The following is a 26,083-nucleotide window of genomic DNA, read 5'->3' as shown; positions in this document are numbered from 1 at the left end:
CCCTCTAGAGATACACGCAGAATAATCCAAGTCTATAGAGCTAAGGTTTTTCTGAAAATATTTCTGTAATCTATTCCCTTTCAACTCTATTTCCTCTCCACTTCCTCTCACTCCAACGTAGACAACCACTCCAGTGTGTTTGATGTGGGTTCTTTTATTTGCATATGTTCCTATAAAACATTAGTGGGGCTTTTTGTGCCTGTATTTTTTGTTTTCAGTTGTGATAAATATAATATATATTTATAGTTTTTTAAATGACACAGAAGGATGTACATTCCTTGGAGAATCCCAAGTTGCCCTCCCTGGCAACATGCAAGTTTCCCAGCCCCACTCCCAAATAGAACTATTATGTTTGTAAGTATTTTCCCATGTATCAGCTACATAAACATATGAGCTTTATTTTTTTATTTTTCAATTACAGTTGACATATACTATTATACACTATTATAGTGACATACACTATTTCAGGTGTACAACATAGTGATTAGACATTTATATAATTTACAAAATGATCACCCTGAAAATTCTAGTACCCATCTAACACCATGCATAGTTATTGTAACACTAGAGGCCTGGCGCACGAAATTTGTGCATGGGTATAGTCCCTAGGCCTGGCCTGTGATCAGGGCCATCTTCCCTGGCTACCCGCAGCCAGCCCTGCCCACTGCTGCCACCCACCCCCAGTTCCCTGTTCGCCATCGGGTGATCAGAGCCTGACAGCTGGGGGATGGACCCGATAGGTCGGCTGTTCCCACCTGCTTGCTTGCCCCGCCCCTGCTGCGGGTTGCCCTCTGTGTGTGGGGCGACTGGTGGGATGGGAGCCTTACCCTGGCACCACCTGCGTCCCCTGCCACTCACCCCCAGTTCCCTATTTGCCATCGGGCAATCAGAGCCTGCTGGCCGGGGAAAGGGACCAAGAGGTGGTCAGTGCACCTCATAGTGACTGGTCAAATGGTTATCTGGTCGTTCCACAATTAGGGTCAATTTGCATATTACCCTTTTATTACATAGGACTAGAGGCCCGGTGCATAAATTCATGCACTGGTGGGGTCCCTCGACCTGACCTGTGCCCTCTTGCAATCCGGGATCCCTTGGGGAATGTCAGAGAGCCAGTTTTGGCCCAATCCCCGCAGGCCAGGCCAAGGGACCCCACTGCTGCATGGGCACCTGGCCTCTAGTATGCATATAAGATCTTTGATAAATCTCTTCCCACCCTCCACCCTCCCTCTTTCCCTCTGAGATTCATCAGTCTGTTCCATGTTTCCATGCCTGTGGTTTCTGCTCCTGTGTTGACCATCTGCCCCCTGGTGGTCAGTGCGCATCATAGCTACCAGCCGGTCATCTGGTTGTAACGGTCGCTTAGGCTTTTATATATATAGATTATTGACTATATTCTCTATGCTGTACTTACTTACATCCCCATGCTGTTTTTAAAACTGGCAGGTATATACCTTAATTCCTTAAATAGGTAGATATTTTAGTATATTCTCACATATATAGTCTACATTATATTATACATACAGATCCTGCTCTGCATTAACCTTTTCCTTTAATTTGTACTGGATGTAATTATAGATTCATACGTGGTTGCAAAAAATGTACCGGAAGGTCCCATGTACCCTTCACCCAGTTTCCCCAGTGGTAACATCTTGCATAACTATAGTTCAGTATCAAAACCAGGAAACTGACATTGATACAACCCACAGATCTTATTTGGGCTTCAGTTTTACGTGTACTTGTGTGTGTGTGTGTGTGTGTGTGTGTGTGTGCGCGCGCACGCGCACACATAGTTTTTCATGAATGTCTTTTTTAAATGCAAAATTGACTTTATGCTATACATGTCCCTAGATTTCTGCCTTCTCTGTTTATGGGATTCACTCATACACGTGTGTGCAGAGCTGGTTTGTTGTTTCTAGTTTCTGAGGAGAATCCCATAGTGTCCATCTTCCACCTGTAATGTACCTGTTTCCCAGCAGTGGACACTTAGCCAGCTTCTTGCTTCCTACCTCCGTAGATGATACTGTGATCAATATCCTCACCCAGGCCCCGCTATGGATTTGTATCACTCAGACATACATGCAGGAGTTGGGCTGCTGGGGCATTTGTCTGCTAGGCTCTGAGGAATGTTTGCATACATCCACATGCCAACAGGCATAGCATCACTTCTGTGTTTATGGGTCCCCATGTTGTGTGATTTCTTGGTCCCCATATTGTGTGATTGTGTAAGAGGTAATCCTGGGTTTAAGATCTAGAGCCTGAAATATCATAGAAAACTTTTGGTGGGACCATGGGAGAAAACATTGAAAAAAACAAAACAATTCCTCTCTTACAGTAAAAAAATTTGTATGATATGAAAAAGAATTATATTGATACTACAAGTAATTCCTAATCTCTGAATGCTATAAGATCTGACCATTTCAGATCTTCTATTCTCATTCTATTTTCTTTTCCCGTCTCCCCAAATAGCATTCTGATTAATGAACAGCTTTTATTTATTTATTTGTTTATTTTTCAAGAGGAAGGCTTTTAGCCAAGAGCCTACATACCTAAAGTTTTGAGGATACCATTCCATTTCAAACCATGACATAGTCCTAAAAAACCAAAAGAATGGGGGGGATTGAAATATGTCAAAATATCCTGTCTTGTTTCTACTGTATTAAATAAATCAGTGTAATTGAGACTTAGACAGCTGAGATCTTCCATCCAAGTTCCCACGTGCTGTGGTCACCTGCACCAGCCAGGACATTTAGCTGGCGCTGCTACAGTAGCTGCTTACTGAGAGGGAAGATTAAGCAAATTGTCACTAGACAAGCTGGATTTCACAGGCTCCTGTGAAATAGACCGATTTGTATAAAAATATATTGCTGCCCAGCCAGTATGGCTCAGTGGTTGAGCGTCGACCTATGAACCAGGAGGTCACAGTTTAATTCCCAGTCAGGGTACATGCCCAGGTTGCAGCTTGATCCCCGTGGGATCATCATTGATGTTTCTATCTCTCCCTCCTCCTTCCTCTCTAAAATCAATAAAAATATATTTTTAAATTATATAGATAGATAGGTAGGTAAGTAAGTAGGTAGGTAGGTAGGTAGATAGATAGATAGATAGATAGATAGATAGATAGATAGATTAGATAGGTGATAGATTGCTGTTCTCTGTCAGTGACCTCAATTCCATGAAAGATACTTTTGTGATTCTGTTGTCCTATGCATATTTAAAACACCCAGTTTTCAAAACATTTGCATTCACTGAGGTCCTACTTCAGGGGCAGGGGAATCACACAGATTCCTCACCTACCTATTAGGTGTCAGCAGGTCAGCTTGTTTGTTCATCTGAGCCCTCTTAGTGAGGTGGTGCTATTGTCCAAGTTATAAAGTAGATAGTCCTTTGATACCTTTTATGGGGTCTAGAAAGTTCTGTTGATTGATCTCACGGAGGCCAATCCATGGAACAATATTTTTTAATTTAACTAAATTTATTTCCCTTATCAATATAACAGCACCTTTGTTCATTGGTTTCTGTTGAGTGGTTCATTTAAACTTCAGTAAAATGTAGCCTTGATTTGATTTGTTAACACGTGGAATTTTAAGCTAAAGATAGAATCCTACTAGAATTTCAAGAATACTAAATTTACTAATAGATGAGTTAATAGATCAGCAATCAGTAAGCTGGAATGAGAAACAGGAAAACTATTGATAATGGTAAATGGAAAAATAATCTTAATAAATGGCTAAAAGTCCAGTTTATATACTTCATTCCTATATGATATGGGACAGGGAGTAATTCCTTTGCAAAGGTGAGGAGTTAGCTGATCTGGGAATGAAAAATGACCCACTGCCGTGACGGCTGCCAGGTCCATGGGTTGTAAGTGCTTGCTGCTGACAGTGTTATCTCCTGCCCCTCCTCCACCTTCCCAGACGCCCTTGCACTTGGCCGTAATCACCAAGCAGGAGGCTATGGTGGAGGACTTGCTGAGGGCTGGGGCCGACCTGAGCCTTCTGGACCGCTTGGGAAACTCTGTTTTGCACCTTGCTGCCAAAGAAGGACAGGATACGATCCTCGGTATTTTACTCAAGCACAGGAAAGCAGCTCTGCTGATCAACCACCCCAACGGGGAAGGTAAGAGAAAACCCACACATCATGGTATAACTGTCGCTATCTGTGTTCTAAACAGTTAATTGGTGTTTGATAAACGTGTTCTATTATTTGATTTGCACCCGAAGTGCTTTTAACCTTAGTCACCTGGAGTTATCATCTCTGTGAGGATTTCTGTTGCTCACCAGAGCCGATTCCTTCAGAGATGACTTGGGAGAGTTAGTCAGGAGAAGGAATGAGCAGAGGCCCGACAGTACTGGGCGTGAACTGGAGAAAGCATCATTTATTCTGAGAATGTTTATTTGCCCACGGTATCTCCTGAGAACATAAAGGGAGACTCTGGGTTCCCATGCAGAACAGTTGACTTACAGCGCCTGGAAAGACTGTCTGGAACAGAGGCTCTCTCAGCACTAGACGTGCTGCAACCCATCAGCCTTCCCCACCCCCCACCCCCCACCCTCCCTACCTCCAACCCCATGGATCAGTGTGGTCATTTCCTTCAGCTGCAGAGGGGGCTGTCCTGGGACTGCCTTCCCGCCCTGTGACTGTCCCTGTGCTTGGGCCGCAGGTCTGAACGCCATCCATGTAGCCGTGATGAGCAACAGCATGCCCTGTCTGCTGCTGCTGGTGGCCGCAGGGGCGGATGTCAACGCACAGGAGCAGAAGTCGGGCCGCACCGCACTGCACCTGGCCGTGGAGCACGACAACATCTCCTTGGCCGGCTGCCTGCTCCTGGAGGTAAAGGATGTACTTGTTTGCCTTTGCGCTAAATTCCAAGGGCTATTTAGGAAAATCTTTTCAAAAAACGGTGTTGGTGACAGCCTTTCTCCCTACATTCCACTCTTATTTCATGTCTACGCAAGGCTTCAGAACCGCAGCCTCAGACATTCCTGTCGCCCCTGCCCGGGAGCTCTCACTGGGGATTATTTCAGTGGCAGAGCCTGCCCCACAGGGCACCTGTGCTAGGAATACAACTCAAGGAGCCATGAGACAGGTCAGGGGGCAAGCGAACCTTCAACTAACCATTTTCTGTGTGGGCCGGGTTGTAGGGTGATGCCGATGTAGACAGTACCACCTATGATGGAACAACACCCCTGCACATAGCGGCCGGGAGAGGCTCCACCCGGATGGCGGCTCTTCTCAAAGCAGCAGGTAAGGCAGCCGGGCAGTCAGCTGTGGAAAATGGTATCAGCAATGCAAACCCAGCTACAGTCCAGCAGCCCTGTCACCTTCTGTAAGCCACAGCCCTGCTGCTGAAAGGCTCGGGTGAGAAGTTCTATGGCAAATCTCACTTTAGCGGCCATGAAGCGCTGTTCGCACTAGTCATCCTGGGGTTCGTCCTGAGAGTCGTGTCAGTTTTTACTCTCTAATGCACCCGTTCGTTGTGGGTGTGGGTGGTTTAGTGGACTCCCATGACAGGAGATATTAAACACAAATATAATTCCTTATGGAATTCTGAGCAGTACGGTCTCATCACATCAGGAGTCCCCAGAAGGAAAAACATATTGGTATAAGAAAGAATTTAAAGATTTCCTTTTACAAGAAAGGTCTCTTAGAAGTTGAAGTAAGAGGACAAAACAAACGGGACAGGTATTGATAGTATATTGGGTACTATCATGTGTGAAGCACCAAAAATTAGTAGCGTTTATTGACTCTGAACCAGGCATTGCACCTGCACGGTCTCATTTAACCTTAGTTAACCCACAACAACCCCTTGAGACAAATCCCATTAGTATTATCCCCATTTTATAGCCGAGGAAACAGACTAGAGAAACTTTTTCATCTCAGTCTCAGGGACCCAGTAACTGACAGAGCTCTGACTCATGCCTTGTCATTCTGAACTTCCAAACTTTATTCTCCCTACTGTGTTTCTCTCCCCTACCTTCTCAAGGATCTGCAGCTGTTATTCCATTTAATCCTCTACTCCTATGAAGTATAGAGAAATTAGTCCTGCTCATTCCTGAATCTCTATTGCCTTGAATACTTAGAATCTCCAAGACCATTTAATGAAATTGGTATTTCATATCTGCCCAGATAGTTCTGATTTACTTGAGAGGTTATTAAAAATTTTTAGAAAGTAAGTGCTTTATTAATTCAAGAAAACAGAGAAGGTTAAACAGCTTCTTAAAAAGTTGAGTCTAGAAAGATGTAGGAACTTCTTTGAGGCACCACATTTTTCTGACAAGTAAAATCATATCCCAAATAAATGTTCTGGCTTCAGCAGCAAACATCCCAGCAGCCTTTTCTTTTCTCCTTTGTCTAGTTCACCTTTCTCTTGAATAAGCCTCTAGTTTGGCAAGTCAGTGGTTATATTTAAGAAATACCTTCAGGCAAGGAGCTATAACCCTTTCAAAAATGCTTTATCTTAAATTCTCAGTATCCCATGGAAGGAATGGCAAGTAACTGTGTCTTTAGTAGATAAATGAGGAAACTCAGATGAAAAACCTGGTCCTGGACCTGGAGAGTATCGTGCTAAGTGAAAGAAGTCAGTCAGAGAAAGACAAGTATCACAAGATCTCACTCATATGTGGAATCTAAGTAACAAAATAAACTGGTGAACGGAGTGGATCCAGAGATATGGAAGCATGGAACAGAGTGTGGACTCTCAGAGGGAAGGGGGGTGGTGCATTTAGAGGGTAAAGGGGGACATATGTAATACTTTCAACAATGAAGAATTATTTTAAAAAAAGGAAAACTTAGTATTGGGCTCAAAGTCATGAAGCAGGTCACTTAAGGAACCAACATAGCTCAGCTCTTCTGGTCTTTGGTTCTGTAATTGTTCATCTGAATTTCTCCATTGTTTTCATTGTCAGATGACACTGCCTCATAAATCAGGCTAGGACTGGGATAATGAAATAAGAAATAGCATCAAGATTCTCCTTTGGCCCTAACCAGTTTGGCTCAGTGGATAGAGCATTGGCCTGCAGACTGAAAGGTCCCAGGTTCAATTTCAGTCAAGGGCATATACCTTGGTTGTGGGCACATCCCCAGTAGGAGATGTGCAGGAGGCAGCTGATCAGTGTTTCTCTCTCATCGATGTTTCTAACTCTCTATCCCTCTCCCTTCCTCTCTGTAAAAGAATCAATAAAATATATTTTAAAAAAGAAAAAGATTCTCCTTTGATTCTCATGAGACACTCCCTATTATTTTTTTAATCTTTATTGAAAGTATTACAGATGTCCCCTTTTTCCCCATGGACCCATTCTAGCCCTCACCTGTTCCTCCCTGCACCCCAGGCCTTGGCCACATTATTGTCTGTGCCCATGGGTTATGTATGGGTTATGCATATGTGCATACAATTCTTTGGTTAATCACTTCCCACACTCCCACCCACCCCTGCCTTCCCTCTGAGGTTCAACAGTCTGTTCCATGCTTCTATGTCTCTGGATCTAGCACTCCCTATTATTACAGTTAGCACAAGTCACATGTTCTCCCAGCAAGATGAAAACAAGTTCCTCTTCCCATAAGGGTGTGCTTCACTTGCTGCTGTCCTTAGACATTAAGCTAAACTCTCATTAAAAGAGTTGCTAAGCCTTTGAGAAATAACTTGAGCTCTAATCTTTGAGTTACTCTTGGTGTTTCTTGCTGTGGGCTAAGAAACAGACTAGATTTTCTAAGATCAACCCTAAATTCTTCAATCACTATCCGTCCTAGCAGAGGTGGTTTTTGGTGTTTTTGTTCAGTGATCAGGGCCCTGGCATGCTGTACCCAAGAACATGTTGTCACTAGACAGCAAGCGTCTTTGTTCTTTTGAGCAACTAGGAGAGGAAATTGAGACATGCACATAAATGCGAACCTTGGGACCCTCATCCTGATGGTGCACCCCAGCACCTGTAAACTGCCATTGTTGGTCCCCAAATTAAAGATGCATCATTCAGTCTATCCTATGGAGTCCAGTTTGAGAGTCAGAGTATTCCAAGTCTTTTGTTTTGAAAGTATCCATGGATGTATAGGGTATCATCAGATACCTTTACAATCAAAATAAATTAGAATTTAAGAGATGGTCTTTCTGCTGTAACCGGTTTGGGGTTACAGATAGAGCGTCGGCCTGCAGACTGAAGGGTCCCGGGTTCGATTCCGGTCAGGGGCATGTACGTTGGTTGCGGGCACATCCCCAGTGGGAGGTGTGCAGGAGGCAGCTGATGGATGTTTCTCTCTCATCGATGTTTCTAACTATCTTCCTTCCTCTCTATAAAAAATCAATAAAATATATATTAAAAAAAGAAAAAAAGAGATGGTCTCTGGATATTTCAGTAGAAATGTTTATATGTTTACTAGAGGCCCAGTGAATGAAATTCGTGCATGGCGGGGGTGGGAGGGCCCCCTCAGCCCGGCATGCGCCCTCTCGCAGTCCAGGACCCCTCAGGGGATGTCCAACTGCCGGATTGTGGCTGGATGGCCTTCTGCTGCTGCACAGGCTGCTGTTTTGAGCTTTAGCAGTTGCTGCACGTGCATGGGCTGGGCCATCACAGTCTGTCCTGCGAACACTATTGAGTGGGTGAGTCAAGTGCGGAGGCAGGCTCACCCTGAGTTCCCTGCACTTTCCTGAGATACTGAGTTGTTCAGACTGATTGCCTTCTACAGAGAACGGCACCGAGATCGGGCCTAAGCCGGCAGTCGGACATTCCCCAACGGATGTCGCAGTGAGCCAAGCAGCAGGCAGCCAGGGAGGAGCCCGAATCGGGGCCGGGGGCCATGCCACTCGTGCGCATCCCAGCCCACTGCACGTGCTGCCAATGCATGGTAGTGCTGCCGCAGTGTAGGGAGAGGCTCCTGACTCAGTAGCGGTTGCGCTCACCAGCCGTGAGCCTGGCTTGTGGCTGAGCGGCACTCCCCCTGTGGCAGTGCACTGACCACCAGGGGGCAGCTCCTGCAATGAGCGTCTGCCCCCTGGTTGTCAGTGTGCATCATAGCGACTGGTCATTTCGGTCGTTCCGCCATAACGGTTGCTTAGGCTTTTATATATATCAATAAGTAATGTTTTATATATGTATATAATCTGACCCCCGCAGGCAATTGGAAATTAAAGAGGTGCAGGGTTACCTAATGCTATGTAACTTGACTTTGCAGGAGCAGATCCCCTGCTGGAGAACTTTGAGCCTCTCTATGACCTAGATGACTCGTGGGAAAGGGATGGAGATGATGAAGGGGTTGTGCCTGGAACCACACCTCTCGATATGGCCACCAACTGGCAGGTGAGTGTAGCTCTAGTCTGTTTCTGGCAGCTCCAGTGGGGGGCTGAAGGTTCGGGAACGTAAGAACAGAGGCTCTGCCTGGGTCTTTCTTCCCCAAAGCCTTTGCCTTTTATTTTTTAAGAAAGTCTCCTTATTACGAGCTGGTTTTGTTGTTTGGAGATCTGTATGCCCCCAACAACAATCTGTGTGCTTATCTTGAAAAGCTTATCCATGAGAGATCTAGGTCAGCAGAGTTCTGAGGGTGAAGTGTGTGCCTAATCTGATCCGAGTTCAGTTGTGAGAGAGGGTTAGACCAGAGAAAACACAAAATTCACATCAGGAGTTATCCATTCTGAACTGACACCAGAATTGCCTTTGTCTTCATTTCTGAAGCTGGAATAAATGCTACGGTTTGCTTGAACTTTGGTAAGTGATTTCTCCAACATAGAAGGAAACTGGAGATTCTTCTGAGGAGTTCAATAACACGAACAAAGTAAACAGACTTAAAGCCTTCCTCAAACCACCACTGAGCTTTGAAGGTGAAAAGCAGGCACTAGGTCCTCCTGGTGAGAAGAGCCAGAGGGAGGAGGTGGGCAGCACACAGATCCCCAGCATGACGAAGCCGACTGCCTCAGGGAGGGCGCTGCTCCGCCTCCAAAAGCAGCTCCTGTGTCCCATGTGGACTGGGCTGAGGGACCCCGGCACAGACCACACGGTTCCCCTTTTACACCGAGCACCTGGCTTTCCCAGAAGCCTCGCCACAGAAGGCAGAAAGATAACCCAGTTCAGTGACCCAAGCCTTCCTTCCCCGGGGCAGCCAGCAGCCACGTGACTGCAGAGGACACAGAAAGGCCTCCATCGCTGTGGGATTTTTTTTAGTTTAAACTGAAGACTTTTCTGGCCCCTCAGTTAGGATGTAGAGGCTAGAAGGCTAACACCAGGCCTTATGAGCATTTCTGTACCTCTGTTTGAGCAAGTTGATGAAACTCATTCTCGTCGCCTTTTCCTAGGGAGGGGGTCGGCGAGGGGACACAGGTGCACAGCTCTGAGGAAGGGCAGCCCCCCTTCCCCCCACCCCAGCTCTAGCGGAGACCTCACTGACCAGTGACTGACCAAGACATGGCTGGCTTGGCAGCCTGCACTGCCTTTGGCCCTTGCTCTCTATGAGGCTGGGCTGAGTCCTCCAACCCTTCTCAGGCAGCTCCTGTGGAACACAGCCCCCCAGCCCCAAAGTCCCAAAGGGCCCGCATACCCCCTGGGCCATGGCACTGACTGCTCTCTCCACACGTCCATCTTCAGGGTACCAGAACCTCCCAAGAAGGACACTCGTGAGTTCTTAGTTTAAAAAAAAAAAATTCCCTTGTGGTCCCTTTAATGTGCAATTGTTCCCTGTGTTTTTCTCCCACCAGGTATTTGACATATTAAATGGGAAACCATATGAGCCCGAGTTTACAGCTGATGATTTACTGGCACAAGGTGAAGTCTCTTACCCAGTGTTGTCTCCACACCGTGACTTGGAGGGGGTGGGGAGAGCTGGCATTATCCGGGATGTTCTGTAAAAGGCACAGTGGTTATTTCAGAATCAGAAGGTCCTGGAGGTATGAAAGGGAATAGCCAGTTGTAATCTACTAAAAACACATGCTGCTGGTGCTCAGCGGGGCTTCTGCTGACGCTCAGGTGAAGGAGCTTGGTGGCCTCCAGGGGGCACTGGAGGGTGAGCAGTGTGGCAGCCACCACGCCCTGCCGACTGTCTGGGTCCAGCCAGGACAGCCGGGTTTCTTCTTCATTTCCTTCAGGAGACATGAAGCAGCTAAATGAAGATGCAAAGTTGCAGCTCTACCAGTTGCTAGAATTTCCCGATCCAGACAAAAACTGGGCCACTCTGGCACAGAAATTAGGTCTGGGGATACTCAATAATGCCTTCCGGCTGAGTCCTGCTCCTTCCAAAACTCTCATGGACAATTACGAGGTAACGCATCGCCTGACCTTGCTGACCATGTGCATTTGACTTTGCTCTGTTGATGTCACTATTGGGCACAGCCCCTTCCCTTTCTCTTAATTCTGAAGAAAATCCATCCTTACCCATGTCCTGAGGGTGGTCCCAGCCAAGATCAAAACCCTCCTTCCTGGAAGGCTATTTCAGATGCCTGGAGATTTTATGCAAAAATGACACCTAGGGCTTGGGCCAGGTAGCTCAGTGGGTTGCAGCGTCGTCCCAATGAGCCAGGGTTGCGGGCTCAACCCCCGGTCGGGGCACATACAGGAGACCACCAATGAACGCATGGATCCATAAACAACAAACCAATGTTTCTCTCTCCCCATCTCTAACATAATTTTTTTTAAAGGAATTTTTTTTAAATGCTACCTAGAGGGTCAGGATGGTCACAGAACTTTGATGTCCCTAGATCAGCGGTTCTCAACCTGTGGGTCGTGACCCCTTTGGCGGTCAAACGACCCTTTCACAGGGGTCGCCTAAGACCATCCTGCATATCAGATATTTACATTACGATTCATAACAGTAGCACCATTACAGTTATGAAGTAGCAACAAAAATAATTTTATGGTTGGGTCACAACATGAGGAACTGTATTTAAAGGGCCAGAAGGTTGAGAACCACTGCCCTAGATAAACACGACAGACTATAATCAATAGTCATGCCTTTCCTCTCCCAAGAGAATGCCTGATCCCTTACCAGGACATGGAATAGGCTGTCTGTGAGGTGACTCCTAGTGGAGCCATTACCTGGTGACATTTTCATTTCTAAAACTGGAAGATCAAAAAGCACGGGGAGAAGTTATTTTCTTTTGAAAGTTGTGTTGATAGCTCTTGTTGTTTCTCAGTGGTTTTCAGGGCTTCAGCTTCCACAGGGATACTGCATACACTTAGCTCTAGGTAGTTTCCCTGCCTCAGCACACACACACCTATCTCTCTCTCTCTCTCTCTCTCTCTCTCTCTCTCTCTCTCTCTCTCTCTCTCTCTCTCGCTCTCTCTCTCTCCCTCTCCCTCTCTCCCTCTCTCCCTCTCTCCCTCCCTCCCTCCCTCCCTCCTCCTCTTCTCCACCTCCTCACCCCCCTCCACCCCCAACCCCGTACTATAAGGCACTGCTCTGTAATTTCCTGAGTGCTTTAAGCTGAAACAGGAAACTTGACTCACAGACAGTGTTTTCTTAGACGCCCTCTGCGCCGACCTCTCCAGGACCACCTGGCCCTGGTGGTGGAGGAAGCGGCTTGGAGAGGGAAGGGTGTGGTGTGGTGTTCACAGCTGCCTGGCTGTTCCCTGCACCGGTTTTCACACGAGAACATACTCTTCCTTCCTTTCTTCCCTGCAGGTCTCTGGAGGGACAATACGAGAGCTGCTGGAGGCCCTGGGACAGATGGGCTACACTGAGGCCATCGAGGTGATCCAGGCAGCCTTCTGCTCCTCGGGGACGGCAGCCCCCGGCCCCGCGAAGACCACCACGCAGGCCCACTCCCGGCCTCTCTCGCCTGCCTCCACAAGACAGCAGATAGGTAAAGAGAAAAAGACGGAAAGGGCGTTGAGATATTTTCCTGCTTCTCGGGCCAGCGTGTTCATTCGCTTGGGATATGGCCGGTCCTCCCCACCATTCTCTCCTGAATATACTGTCCCGGTGTCCGTCTCCTCCCCGCCGGGGGCTCGCAGTTCTCCCTCCTGCCCTCCTGACCCCGCTGCTCAGAAAAGGGCTGTCCCCAGGAGTGGTCACAGTTACATGGGAGTTACTTAGGTTCACAACAAATCCTCAAAACAACATGTAGGGGGTTAAGGTAAATAGTATTTCTCTTGTCTTTTTAATGTAAAAGAGACGGAGAGAGAAATGCAGGGGAACCAGTACTGGCACCCAGCGACACACTGCTTCTCCCCCCTCCCATCCCTCAGCCTCAGCCATGCTCAGGACACGGAGCTCATCTCCCACCCCTCCCCACCCCTCAGCCTCCCCCACGCTCAGGACACAGGCCTCATCTCCCACCCCTCCCCACCCCTCAGCCTCCCCACACTCAGAACATGGGCCTCGCCTCCCACCCCTCAGCCTCCTCACACTCAGAACACGGGCCTTGTCTCCCATCGCTCTTGGCTCCGTCTGTCGCCACATAAAACGTGTAACGTGATGGACTCTCACAGCCCAGCAGTCCTGTATTTCCCTTTGTCTCCCACTTTCTAAGCAGCCATTTCATGCTTTTTCTGTCTAACCCCCAGCATCCCTTCCCCTGCACTCCTGGTTTCTCCCTCCCTCTGGATCACCTAGCAAGCATGCTGTGGTTACCCTCCTCTTTTCAAAATAAAACAAAAGCACTCCTTGTGTCCCACTTCCCCTTTACCTACAATCCCTCTGCTCTCCACACAGCAGAGCTGCTCAGGAGAATTTCCCAGGGTGTTCTTTCCGCCTTCTCGCCTCCCCTTGACCCCTACAGTCGGGGCCCATCCCCCCTCCACCTGGTCTGCTCATCTCGTGATGCCCAGCATCTGGTCACCTGCCCACCATCCTTCTCGTCTTCTCCACTGCTCTCAGCACACATGCCAGTTGGCCATTCCCTCCCTGCTTCACAGTCTCCCCTCTTGGCTTTCCCACAGCACACACACCTTGGTGCCTCCTCCGCACACCTCTTTGAAACTCACAGCCCTGCAGAGCCCAGTCCTGGCACTCCTTACTCGCCCTTCCTTACAGGGGACTGTTGTTCCCACTTGAACTGAGTGTTGGCCATGTCAGTCAGAAGCCCTGCCGCGCTCCAGGAGGTCCAGACAGAAGCCTAAGCGTTCCTATGAATGCGCCCTGGTCCAAACCTCCCTACAGCCAGCCGTCTCGTTTCTTCCTCTCTGCAACCACCACCCTCGTCCAGTCCCCCGTCACTGCTTGTCTCCATTCCTGCAGCAGCTCCTGGTCAGACTCTGGTTTCCCTCAGTCCGTTCTTCACACAACGGGAAGTTTTAAAAATCAGTGAGAGCCCTGGCCGGTGTGGCTCAGTTGATTGAGCATCGTCCCATGGGCCAGAAGGTCACTGGTTGGATTCCCTGCCAGGGCACATGCCGTGGTTGGGGGCTCGATCCCCAGGAGGAGGCATGAAGGAGGCAGCTGATCGCTGTTTCTCTCTCGCATCTGTGTTTTTCTCTCTCCCTCTCCCTTCCTCTCTAAAATCAATAGAAACCTATTTTTAAAACCTTAGTGAGATTATAGTACTCCTGTTGTATACTCTCCAATTCATTCATCTATTCAACAAATCCACTGCACACAGCACTGTTGGAGGCTTCGAGCAATAAAGGCAGGTCCCTTCTTTATCCGTTCTCTGTTTTACACATGGCTTTCCTCTGCCCCTCCTCCCACCCCTCTGCCTGCAGCTCCGTTTTCCTTCTGCTCGCCTGGCTCACTAGCCCACACAGCCTTAGGGCCATGGAACCTGCTCTTCCCCTTCCCTGCAAAGAGCCTCCTTGCCTTGCTCCTTCTTGCCACTCAGTTCTGGCACCAGTGTCACCTTGTCAGGGGCCCTTCCAGGGAGGTTGAGACGGGAATAATGTAACCACCAGGAAAATCACCCATGTCTCCTGCCTTATGACCTCATGTTCCTTCCACACAAAGGAGTGGGTGCTATATATTAAAAAGCATTAAGCCTTTGATTTGAAGTTATTATTAAAAAACTTCACAGTTCCCAACACATAAGAGAAACCCAAGAAAGATTGGATGCTTGGATAAATCAATCGGTAACAAGACAATAGCCATGTCACTGCCATTAGAGTCTTCACTTTAATATTGGAATTTAATATATAAGATGGCATTTTGATTCGGGTATATTAGACTTCTGTTCCTTTGATCACTCTCTCTATACAGGAAATAATTCACGTTGTTCATTCAAATCCATAAAGACACTTCTCAACAAGGAGAGTTTGACCTAATTGTCCAGTATAGACTCGTTTTCATCAAACTCACTTTATTTTTTGCTACCAAAATCTCTTTGAGTCAGTGTATAGTGCTTACTAGCATATAAGCTTACATAGCTTATTTTTAGTTCCTACTTTTTTCACCAATTTACTTTCAGCGGTTTCCCCCACTTCAGCTATAAAATAGGTAATACAGTGGTTGGAAAAATGCACCTGATTTCTAAGAGAGAAAGGTCCACGTTGAGTCAAGAGAATTCAAAAAGGATTCTGATAAACGTGAGACTAGGTTGTAAGAGAGACGTGAAAACATTTGGCTCATTTTGGTATCCTCACAGTTTTGGTATCCTCACAGTTTTTCTCTTACTCTGGGTGCATTTGGCCGCTCACCCCACTGATGGGCAGTGACAAGCCCTCGGTATAGGTGGAATGTAGTGACTTGTAGAAGCTAATGGGCAAAAATAGCCCACATGCCTTTTCGGTGGAAGCTTTGAGTGGGGGCTGGAATGAGAGGTATGAAAAGAAAGGCTTGGCCTGGTCCCAGCTGTGCCCTAGTGACTCCCTGCTTTTCCCCCTCAGACGAGCTGCGAGACGACAGCATCTGTGACAGCGGCGTGGAGACGTCCTTCCGCAAACTCAGCTTCACAGACTCTCTGACCGGCGGCAGCTCACTGCTCACGCTTAACAAAATGCCCCACGATTACGGGCAGGAAGGACCTATCGAAGGCAAAATTTAGCCCTCGCAATTTCCAACACCCTGTAACCAAAGTTCTGCAATTCCATTGGGTTTGCCGAAAGAAGGAAGGGAAGTGCGTCCGGGGGTGCTCCAAGGAACACCGGCCGGCCTGGGTGGTTCTGGACTTGACTCAAGGCCTCGGAAAGAAACCTGGCTGCCTCTTATGGTTCTTGAAAGAATTTCGGTTCGGCTCACTGGCAGGGAGCAGCTAGCAGCCACAGCCACAGCCACAGCCTTTGGTGGGGCTGGTGCCTCTGGGAGAGGAGGCGCCTTGTGGGGCCTTACCAGCTGCTTTCCCTGTGTCGCCGCTGCCCCTCTGCTGGGCGCCCGCTGTCACTGAAAGGCTAACGGTCCCCACCCGGTGTTCTTCCTAGCTGTCCACAGCACAGTCGTGCTTTCAGATTAAGAATTAAGAGAATTCTTAATATTTTATCAAGGATATTTTAAATGGGGTATTTTGAAATGAGGGTCAGTGTATAATTAAAAAATGCTTCCTGCTTTTTCTAATGGGGTTTATCTCTGTGATTTGAAAAACCACGTGCACCTGGGATGTGTCAATATTTAAACGTGGCTATAATCAGTGCTGAAAATGGTATTTTTCCCCTTTTCTGCATTTTGCTATTGTAAATATGTTTTTAGATTAAATACTTTAAAAGAAAAAATGTTGGATTTATAAATGCTATTTTTTATTTTACTTTTATAATAAAAGGAAAAGCAAATGGATGGCCTCGTCTTATTGGATCTAGACAGATACTGTTTGTGTAACCACAAGACCATTCCACAGCCTGGTTTTCACATTCACATTCCCCTGGAGAGCCGATATTTTGATCTAGAAATAAACGAAGCTATCAAAAGAAGAGTGTGCTAACTGGCAATGAAAGCTCTGGGTTTGTTAAATCCTTGCTTGGCTGGTTCCAGTTAGGCTGTGTCGCCTCCCTTCCTCCATCTCATGCCCGGCCCTTCCTCCTCACATCCCAGGGTGCTCCCATGCCTTCGTGGTGCACAGAGGCTTGGAATTGCAGCGTCCCAGAGGGTCTTGTACAAGGAACCTGCCAGCGTGGCGCTCTGCTGCACTGCTCCTCCGCTCAAAGAACTGGAAATGAGGGAGCGGAGAAATGAAAAGTGAATGAGGTGCCTGGTGGCCACTGGGATGTGCAACCAAGATCCCTCTTTTATGGGGGACTTGTCGGCCTGGCGCTGGGAGCACACTTGGCAGACGGCCTCAGCTGCGCAGAGGCCACGCAGGGCACACCCACTTCCATGGCGGTTCCATATGACGCTGATTGACATGGGGCGTGAAAGCCCGTCCAACCCAGGACACCGTTGAAGGGCTGTTGGACCTCAGAGCTCCCTCCAGGTGGCTGAGGTGCTGTTTGGGTCTGCATCCCAGCTTAAGGCTGCCCTCTGCCCGGCACTCTGTTTGTTCCCCTCCTTCCCACAGGGTAGAGCCCCGGGCACTCCCAAATGAGCATCCTGCACATGGGTCTCCGTCTGAGCCGGCTTCCCAGAGAACGCAACCCGCACAGACGCCAGGAACTAGCGCTGACCAATGGTTCACAGCATGTGAAGTCATTTATGTGTGAAAGCCCCCCAATGAGGTATGTACAGTTACCAGTTTGCAGACAAGGAAATTGAGGCTTCAGAAGTTCGAGTAGGCAATGGCGAAGCTGCTTCTGAGTTTACACCCAGGTCCGCTTCGCTCCAGAGCTCATGGGTTGGAGAATTATCTTGGTAGGATTGGAAAGTGGATTAAAATAATTGAGTCCAAAAGCAGACCCCAAAATATATAGGAATTTAGTATATGATAAAGTAAAATGTCAAATCAATGAGGAAAAGATGATTAATCAGTAAGTGGATGTTCCAAACTCATAAATTATTTGGAAAAATAATCTGCCGGGGTCCAACCCCAGCGGGTCCAGGGGTCCCCAAAGGCGTGGACGGAGTCGGCGAAGAAGGAATGAAATGGAGGCAGCATTCAGTTGATCAGCGTGGTTGGGTTCTCTTGCCTGGTTCTATTGCCAGGTTCTATAGGTTCTCCAGCCAGGTCCAGTCACCAGGTTCTAGTCAGGTTCTCTTGACAATTTCTGTAGTCAGGTTCAGTCCAGGATCCCTTGCCATGTTCTCCCGCTAGGCTCTGTCTCTAGGCTCCGAGGCCAGTCCCTCTCCAGGATCCTCCGGCATGCTCTCTCCAGCGAAGTTCTTCTGTCTCTAGGCTCCGTGTAGGCTCTGTCTTCTTGATTCTGTTCTAAGTTCTGAGTGTTTCTGTCTTGTTACAACTGTATTTATACCAGTTGATTCAATCCTATCTCTATTACAAAGGTTAGGGCGTTTCTTATCTCCATTCCAGGGAGAAAAGATTATGTAGTTTAAGCATGATTGTTCGTAGTTAAAGGGATTAATTACCCGCCTGGCACTTAGTTGAGGGGTTTTATTCCCTCCCTAACTTCAGGGGAAAATCCCTACCTGGGGAAAACAACCTTTCTCAGAGACCTTGGTTAAAACACATAGTGCCAAGAAGGTGAGCAAACATATTAAGAACAGTATGCCATATATGCCAGGTCCCTTGAAACAGCAAGCATGGACCGGCTCCCGGCAATAATCCATCTGAACTCCGGTGTTCCTCCTTTCATCAAAATAATTTCCAAGTCTATCAGAAATTAAACCATAAAGATACTAGAAACCGCCCTCGCCGGTTTGGCTCGATGGAGCGTCGGCCTGTGAACTGGGGTCCCGGGTTCAATTCCAGTCAAGGGCATGTACCTTGGTTGCGGGCACATTCCCGGTGGGGGGTGTGCAGGAGGCAGCTGATTGACGTTTCTCTCTCATCGATGTTTCTAACTCTCTATCCCTCTCCCTTCCTCTCTGAAATCAATAAAGATATATTTTAAAAATTAAAATAAAAATACTAGAAATCATGGACAAATAACCTTGAAACAGAGAAGGCCTTTCTAAGCAAGACTATTCAATGGTGTAAAATAGTTCATTTTACAGTGTATCCCAAATGAGTGAATTTTTAAAAAATTCTTCTATTTTCTATTACATTGCCATTTCTCCATACATCTCAATTAATTATTCCAGTTTTTGAAAGTTGTATCTTTAAATTAAAAAAAAGAAATAGATCTGACTTTAATTCTCCAACAAACCCATGCCTCCACTCCCCCATAGCTCCTCCATGTGTCAGGTCGTCCCTTCCCATCTGGCCACGATGCGGCCTCCTGGCTCTCAGTACACCGCTGACACTCCTCCCACTGACGGGAGAAGGCCCACTCCCTCCCTGTGAACCCAGGAGGACCTGGGGCAAGAATGGAAGTGATTTCCAAGCTCAGGTCGGAAAATGCAACGCAACTTCTGCCTCGTCCCCCCAAGTCACTCCCTCTTGGAACCCAGTTACCATGCTCTGAGGGAGCCGTGTGGCCACATGGAGCTGTCAGCCAACAGCCTTCACTGAGGCCACAGCCAGCACCAAATTCAACCAGCAGATGTGTGGGGCGGGGAAGAAGTAAGATCATTCCAGCCTCCAGCCATTGAGTCACACCTGACTAGCCTTCAAGCTACCTCAGCTGACCTTGCCCAAGTTGAGTCAGGCTGCTCAGCCCCGCCCGAGCCCTACCCACATGGCAGATCATGAGTAAGTGAAGGAATGGTTGACGTTGTAAGCCCTGGGTGCAGAGTGGATTGTTGCCACTCTCCAGGTCTCTAACCTGGCAGTTCCCCCACCAGAAGGTCACTTTAAAGAGAAGCTGACTTCTGGAGGAACAACTAAGCAGCTCATGCTGAGACTAAAAATAACATCCCCCTTTTTAATAGGAAGCGCATTTCTCTTCAGTTCCAGAAGCTTCCTCTTCCTCCCCCCCCCCCCCCCCCCCCCCCAGATCTCAGTACTGGCCTGAGCCTCCGCATGCTGCTCTAAAGAAAAGGCAGGTGATGCCAGCTGTGCCTCTGAGGCAGGAGTCTTTCGTTTTGTACCAGCAGATGGGGATGCATGCCAGGAGACGCCCGGCTCAGGTGGAAAGCTGCAGTGGGCTGAACTAACCCTGCCCTGGAAGCTCGTCTCTCGGCAGGAAGCCACTTAAAAATAGCTTCCTCAGAACCTCCATCTCTTTGTGATGTCCCTGCACTCTGCAGGCCTAACCTAGGCTTTTTCAGGATGAGCCGTCTTTCTTTTTTGGCAGAAGGAAGCCCTGCGGCTGCCCATTCACCCATCTGAGTCCCCTGCAGGAGTCACAGGTGGCGCGGATGTCCCGGCCTCCAGCAGGGAGTGCAGCCCCATGGGCGGCCCTTCTGCAGCTTAGCAGGGGGAAGGGGGGGGGGGGAAGGAGACAGGAGGATTTGAGCATTTATTACATGCCACCCCCTTTGCATGAATGATCTCTAATATTCTCAAGACAGTCTTATCAGGTACACAGTAAACCCCAATTTTACAATAAGGAAACATCATCGAGATAGTAACTAACTCACCCAAGGTTCAAATCCAGATCTGATTGCACAGCTTATTCTTTAAGGATGTCTGACGTCCTTTGAAGAAAAGATGCTGCGTTTAAAAGAGAAAGAAAATCCATACGAATCTGTACAAAGATGATGGACTTACACTCCAACCAAAAGGCAAAAAGAGAGTACTACTACAAGCATATGTTGCTTACATATTAACATGACCTGCTTTTCTTCCCTAATAACAGGCTATGAATTTTTCATAGACTGGACACCCGTGGTTGCATCACTTTCTCCTTATTTTGTGCTTTTGGTGGAATTTTCCTTCTGATTTGTGCTTCCCCGGGTAACAGACTTGGGAAGGCACAGGAGTCAAGAGAAGATGAAACTAAAATTCTGTTTATTTTCTTGAGGATCACAGAACTTGGAGCTGGACAGGATCTCAAAGATCACCTAAGTAACTCACCCCTGTGGCCATCTTTTTTAAACACCCACAGTGTGAAAGCATCCCTCATACAGCCCTCCCTGCAGTCCTACAGCTTTATTTAAAAACCAGTCCCAGTGACAACAAGTTCCTGTCCACTGGTTTCCTAGGTCATCAGTTGGCTTAGGGGTTGGGGGAGACACCGAGGAGGGGTTTAAAATTAAACGAATGTCTTTCTCCATTATTATGGATTCCAGCATGTCTACAACAGCCTGCTTCCATTACCCTGGGCAAGGGACCAGTTGCACAAATTGTTGCAGCGTCTTAGAATGAGAGGGATATAGGGGCTGCTTCTCACTTCTGTCAACTAGCTTTTCTATGTCACTATCTCTTCTCAAAATGATTATTTCATTGAAATATCACAACAGCCCTCAAAGAACAAGATTTCTTAAGCATCTGTTACATGTGAGGCACTACAGTGGGTGGTCATCCTTCATTATTTTATATTACTTGTTCAAAAACGCTGTGAAGTAAGAATTTTGTCTCCATGTTACAGATGAGGAAACTGAGGCACACATGAAACATTTAGCTGCAGGGTCTGCAGACACCAGCGGACCATGTGCGAATGAAGCACACTTGCAGCAAGCGACAGGGCGGGCAGGGTGTCTCTCTTCCACTTCGCCATGCAGGGATCCGGGCTGACAGTCACTCTTCCTCCCACCCTTCGCTCCCAAGGTCTTGCTAGAGGTCATGGTCCCAGGGAGCTGGAAGGACAATGGAGCACAGAGGAGTGCAGACAGGAGTCACTTCCGCTCACACTGCCCTGGAGGAAAACTTTAGTCCCAGGCCACACTAAGAGCAGGCAGGCTATGGGTGTTATCTGTGTTCTCATTATTAGGAGGAGGGTTGATTTTGGTGAACAGGTTCCAGTCTCTGCACCGATCAACATTCCTTACCTGAATGATGGAGGCTGAACCTGAAGGTTCTTGCTGGTTCCAACTGGTATGCAAACACCCACTCACTCTGAAAGTCGTCTGCAGTCATGGTAAATGGCCCTCTCCAAAGGCAAGTTCATTTCCCAGGATGAAGCATGGAAGTTACGTTGTAAGGACAAAGCCAGTTTCCCGTAAGGAAATCCTCAGAGATGACCCAGGGTATTAGGTCAGGTAAAATGGGGAAGTACAGTGAAGACTTGTTGCCCTGGCACTGACTCACGGAGCACGCCTGCTCTGCAGCCTCCAAGGGACCACTGGCTTGTTGGTGTCTAGGCTAAGGTCTGCAAGGGGCCATGGCCCTTGAGATCCCCCCATAGGAGAGGAGCAAGCCAGATCACCCTTCTGTGATCTGCAGAGAACGGGCAGGACTTTGATTCCCAAGTTTTAGATGAATGGGAGAGGGACAGAAGTTGGTTCTTGGTAAATACTATTCTCCAGACCAGAAGACTCGCAGATAACACAGAATTCTAGAAGCCCCTCCTCCCAGAACTCCTTCCTGGGATCCAGGAGGCAGAGCTGGTGCTGAAGTTTCTGTGATGGAACCTGGAGGCATACAATTCATGGGGGGGGGGGAAGGGGGCGGGTGTCCCACTCGGGGTGGTTATGAGTTGATGCTGGGTGCCATTCAACCAGGTTGTTTGGTTTATTCTCTGGCAAAAAGAGAAAGAGGTGGGTTTTTTTCCATTTCAAAACTGTTTTTGTTCCCCTTCCCTTTCCTTAGGTAAGCATCCACAACTTATTTTTGCTTGAAAAATTTAAGTGAGAAGCTTCATGCCATGGACTCTTTTTTTCTTTTGCAGAACACCTGTTTATCACTTTGTTCAAATATAAATGTTCCCTTTTGCTCTTGAAATAAATGTTCTTTTGTAACTTTTGATTTAAAAAGAACTTTTGAAAAAAACAAAACCTTTAAATATGAATGTTTTCATTTACAAAATATTTTCAAATATTCTCATAACAATCTGAGAGCTATACAGGGAGGGGTCTTACTCCTGCCCTCACCCACGGAATGACAAGCATGTGATGCCCCGAGGTCCCTGGGCTAGTGTGAAGCGTGAGGACTGGACTCAGCCTTCAGTGCTCACCCTGCGCTCCGGGCCCTGCTCTGCAGTCCGCCGCCCCCCCCCCCCCCCCAGGGGCTGGTCACACAGATGTGCCCCGGAGAGGGGCTGCACAGCGGGCCCAGCACAGGCTCTGGTGGCTGGCTCAGCAGCAGGAAGCCACATCCCACCAGCAAGTGGGCTGAGCGGCGGCGCACACATGGCCCTGGGCACCCGTCCCTGCGAGCTCCCGGGAGCAGCCCAGCGGATCTGCTGGTTTTCCGATTCCCACCCTTCTCCTTTTGCCTGCTCTCCTCCCTTTGCTTTGGGGCCCTCAGCAGCTGTTTTCCCAGATCGGCCTGGTTCTGCCCAGCAATTCAAGCCAGGGCTCCCCGCCTCTCCCCGGGGTGTCAGCAGAGTCCTGCTCCAGCGGAAACGGCCTGGCCCAACATCACAGAACCAGAACCCACTGCACGGGAACCACCCCTCCGCCTCCCCCTGTCCCTCAAGGGACAGGACAGTCCCAAAGGACAGCTCCAGTCTTCTCTAGGTGCAACCCCCACCCCCTCCTGTCACTGCCCTGGGCCACAGCGCCGGGCCACTTTGCCTCCCCAGGAGGGATGGGGGTGCCGAGGAGGGCCTATGTGCCTGGAGGAGCGGGCCCTCAGCGCGATGCCATGGCAGCCCTTGCCGTCTGCTCTGCCCGTGCTGAGCTGGGAAGGTCACAGCCAGCAGCTGGCCTGACTGCTTTCCTCCCTCGCCAAAGGCAGGTCTGGAATGATGATGAGCATATGCACACAGCAGATGGGCCAGGGACCTTGTTGTTTCTGAAAGGCAGAGACTCCAGGCTTATACCTTCGGGAAAGAACGTGTGGACAGCGAGTAATCCACCGGCCACAGGCCAACCCTCCGAGAGAAGAGGCCCTGCTGAGCCAGGGAGCCCCTCCGCCACGCCCTCCTCTCCCGGACATCACTTCCTTCAAATGGTGCCTGACTCAGCCTCAGTCCTACTGCCCTCTGTTACTGCTCCTTCGAAGCACTCAGCTGACTCCTCGCCCATCAATCATCCATTCCAGAGGCTTTGTGCTGTTTTCAAGGTCCATAGTGATTAAATTAGGATTAAAAATCATCCAGATGCCACCCTTTGCCAAGGTAGCAACACGGAAAGGAAAGGACGTAAACAGAAGGCAGAGAGTAGGAAGTGTTGCTGTGCAGGGTTGACCCTGTGTGCAGTCAGCTGGAGGGGAAATCAGAGCTCCCTACATGCCTGCTCTCCCTCCCTCCCTCCTTCCCTTCTCTCTCTCTCTCTCTCTCTCTCTCTCTCTCTCTCTCTCTCTCTCTCTCCTCATTCTCTTTCTTGTTCTCTCTGTCCCTTTCTTTTTCTCTCCTCCCTTTCTTTCTCTTCTTTTTGTCTTCCTTCCTCTTTCCCCATCTCCCTTTCTGTTTCTCTTCCTTGATGTTTCCCTCCTTTCTCTCTCACCCCTTTCTCTTTCTTTCTCTTTCCCCCTTTCTCTCTCTCTCTCTCTCTCTCTCTCTCTCTCTCTCTCTCTCTCTCTCACTCTCCCAGAGAATCAAAATTCTCCACTGATCCTGGAAGTGGGGTTCTTAAGACAGCTTTAGAAAATGGAGTTTCTAAGATTCCCACGGGAGAATGGGGTGTGGTAACAGGCTTTAACTGTGTGGAGTTCCATTCCTCAGGTTCCAAAGTCCCATGTCCCTTAAACCAGTCCTGAAAGCTGGGGTTTCAGCAGAGCCAAACGACGGGCCAGGGTTCAGAGCTTTAGTTCCATGTTGCAGTTAAAGTTCAGCATCAGGCTAAAGTCCATTAGTCCATTGTGTGGAGTCCACATGGCTGTGGGCCACGCGGGCAAATTGCAGGGGAATGTGGCCTCTGCAACAGGAGACCCAGGAACCCGGTGTGTCAGAGAGAGATCGGCTCCTTTGTCCAGGAGTTTAAATATTCAGGTTACGTGCCCCTGCAGTGGCCACACCTATTATGGCCCCTGACACTTTCAGGTGTGACTGACAGCTATGCATCTTCCCCCCTCACTCGGACCTCACTAGGCATGCGTCTACACTGCCTTTGTCCAGTTCGTTCCCTCGGGGAAAGACTTGGAGAGTGTTAAATCAGCAAAGCTGTATAAATGGCATGCCTATGTTATCTAGTCCTCCCTTTACTCCTTTCCTGTTAAATAATAACCAGATTATTACAACGGTATCATTTTCTCCCTTTCTCTTTCTCTTTGTCTTCCTTTTTCTTTCTTTCCCTTTCTCTCTCTCTCTCTCTCTCTCTCTCTCTCTCTCTCTCTCTCTCTCTCTCTCTCAGCCTTCCCTTTCTTTCAAGAAAGACTCCTGCATTCCAGCGCACTGGCACCCAGCTGTCTGAAGCCCCGAGAAGGGGTGGAGTGGGAGTGGAGGCCCTGCAAGCTCTTCCTTAGACTTAGCCTCCCTGCCTTTACGCTGGGGGAGCCTCCTGGAACCAGGGCCCTGGCCCGGGGCAGCCCCTGCACCAGACACCAGCCTCATTTCCTGTGCGCAGGAGGCCTCTGCTGGAAGAAGCAGAACTTTACACCATCACCCAACAGCTGGCATGCCTTACTACTCAATTTTTTTTTTTTTTGCTTTAATAAAATTGGAAAGAGGCTCAGAAAAAAAGGGAATTAGAAACTTCAGCTGTCTGCCTGAATTTTCCTCCTTCAATTCAGGTTGGCAAAGAAAATGGAAGACTCCTAGGCCTGATCATTAGCCACTCCCGACCTCATTCTTTGAGGAATAATCATCATAAGCCAGCATTTACTACCCATTTACCCATCCTAGGCATTGTTCTTCCTTAATTAATCCTGACAACCCTATGAGAGAGTTCTATCAACCCATCTTAAGGATAAGGAAACTGAGGCTTACAGACTGATTTGTCCAAGTTCTGTGAGTGTCAGAGCCAAACTTGCATATTGGAAGTTCAATGTCAGAGCATGAGTCTGTGGCCACTAGACCACATGTGGCTTTCGTGTACACACACACACACACACACACACACACACACACACACAGGAACTTTGACACAATCTAGTTCATTGTATTTACAAGGTTGACTGGTTAAAAATCTTTTGGTTTAAGCACCTACAATGCAGATAGGGAAGCATGCCAATCACCCAACATTGACTGGTTTCCCAGATAAAAGAGCAGCTTTCCTCCTTCACCCACCTGGGCAAGTCAGGCCTCCAGAGCCTTTCGCACTAGACACACTACTGAGACATCCAAGGTCAGTGAAGTGGACGGCCAGGCACCCTGGGCTGAAAGAAAACCCAGGCACC

At 48.3% G+C, this 26,083-nt stretch overlaps 1 protein-coding gene across 9 annotated transcripts in view; it reads left to right on the top strand.

Moving 5' to 3' along the window:
- The window catches only part of NFKB1 (nuclear factor kappa B subunit 1), a 128,738-nt gene extending 112,130 nt beyond the window's left edge, over positions 1 to 16,608 (top strand). For 7 of the 9 annotated variants that reach the window (XM_059664363.1, XM_059664355.1, XM_059664382.1 and 4 more), the window contains 8 exons: positions 3,915 to 4,116; positions 4,661 to 4,830; positions 5,142 to 5,244; positions 9,163 to 9,287; positions 10,676 to 10,742; positions 11,063 to 11,235; positions 12,595 to 12,775; positions 15,729 to 16,608. In XM_059664363.1, coding sequence (XP_059520346.1) covers positions 3,915 to 4,116; positions 4,661 to 4,830; positions 5,142 to 5,244; positions 9,163 to 9,287; positions 10,676 to 10,742; positions 11,063 to 11,235; positions 12,595 to 12,775; positions 15,729 to 15,886 — 1,179 coding nt within the window. In that variant the 3' untranslated portion in view covers positions 15,887 to 16,608. Of the gene's footprint in view, positions 1 to 3,914; positions 4,117 to 4,660; positions 4,831 to 5,141; positions 5,245 to 9,162; positions 9,288 to 9,659; positions 9,810 to 10,675; positions 10,743 to 11,062; positions 11,236 to 12,594; positions 12,776 to 15,728 lie in introns of those variants that run through there. The other 2 variants (XM_059664429.1, XM_059664418.1) reach the window with 2 other exon arrangements.
- Positions 16,609 to 26,083: the final 9,475 nt, after the last annotated feature.

This window comes from Myotis daubentonii, chromosome 1 (genome assembly GCF_963259705.1).
Source record: "Myotis daubentonii chromosome 1, mMyoDau2.1, whole genome shotgun sequence".
Lineage (NCBI taxonomy): Eukaryota > Metazoa > Chordata > Mammalia > Chiroptera > Vespertilionidae > Myotis > Myotis daubentonii.
Note: the sequence above shows the minus strand (reverse complement) of the source record. Positions and strands in the feature narration are given on the sequence as shown.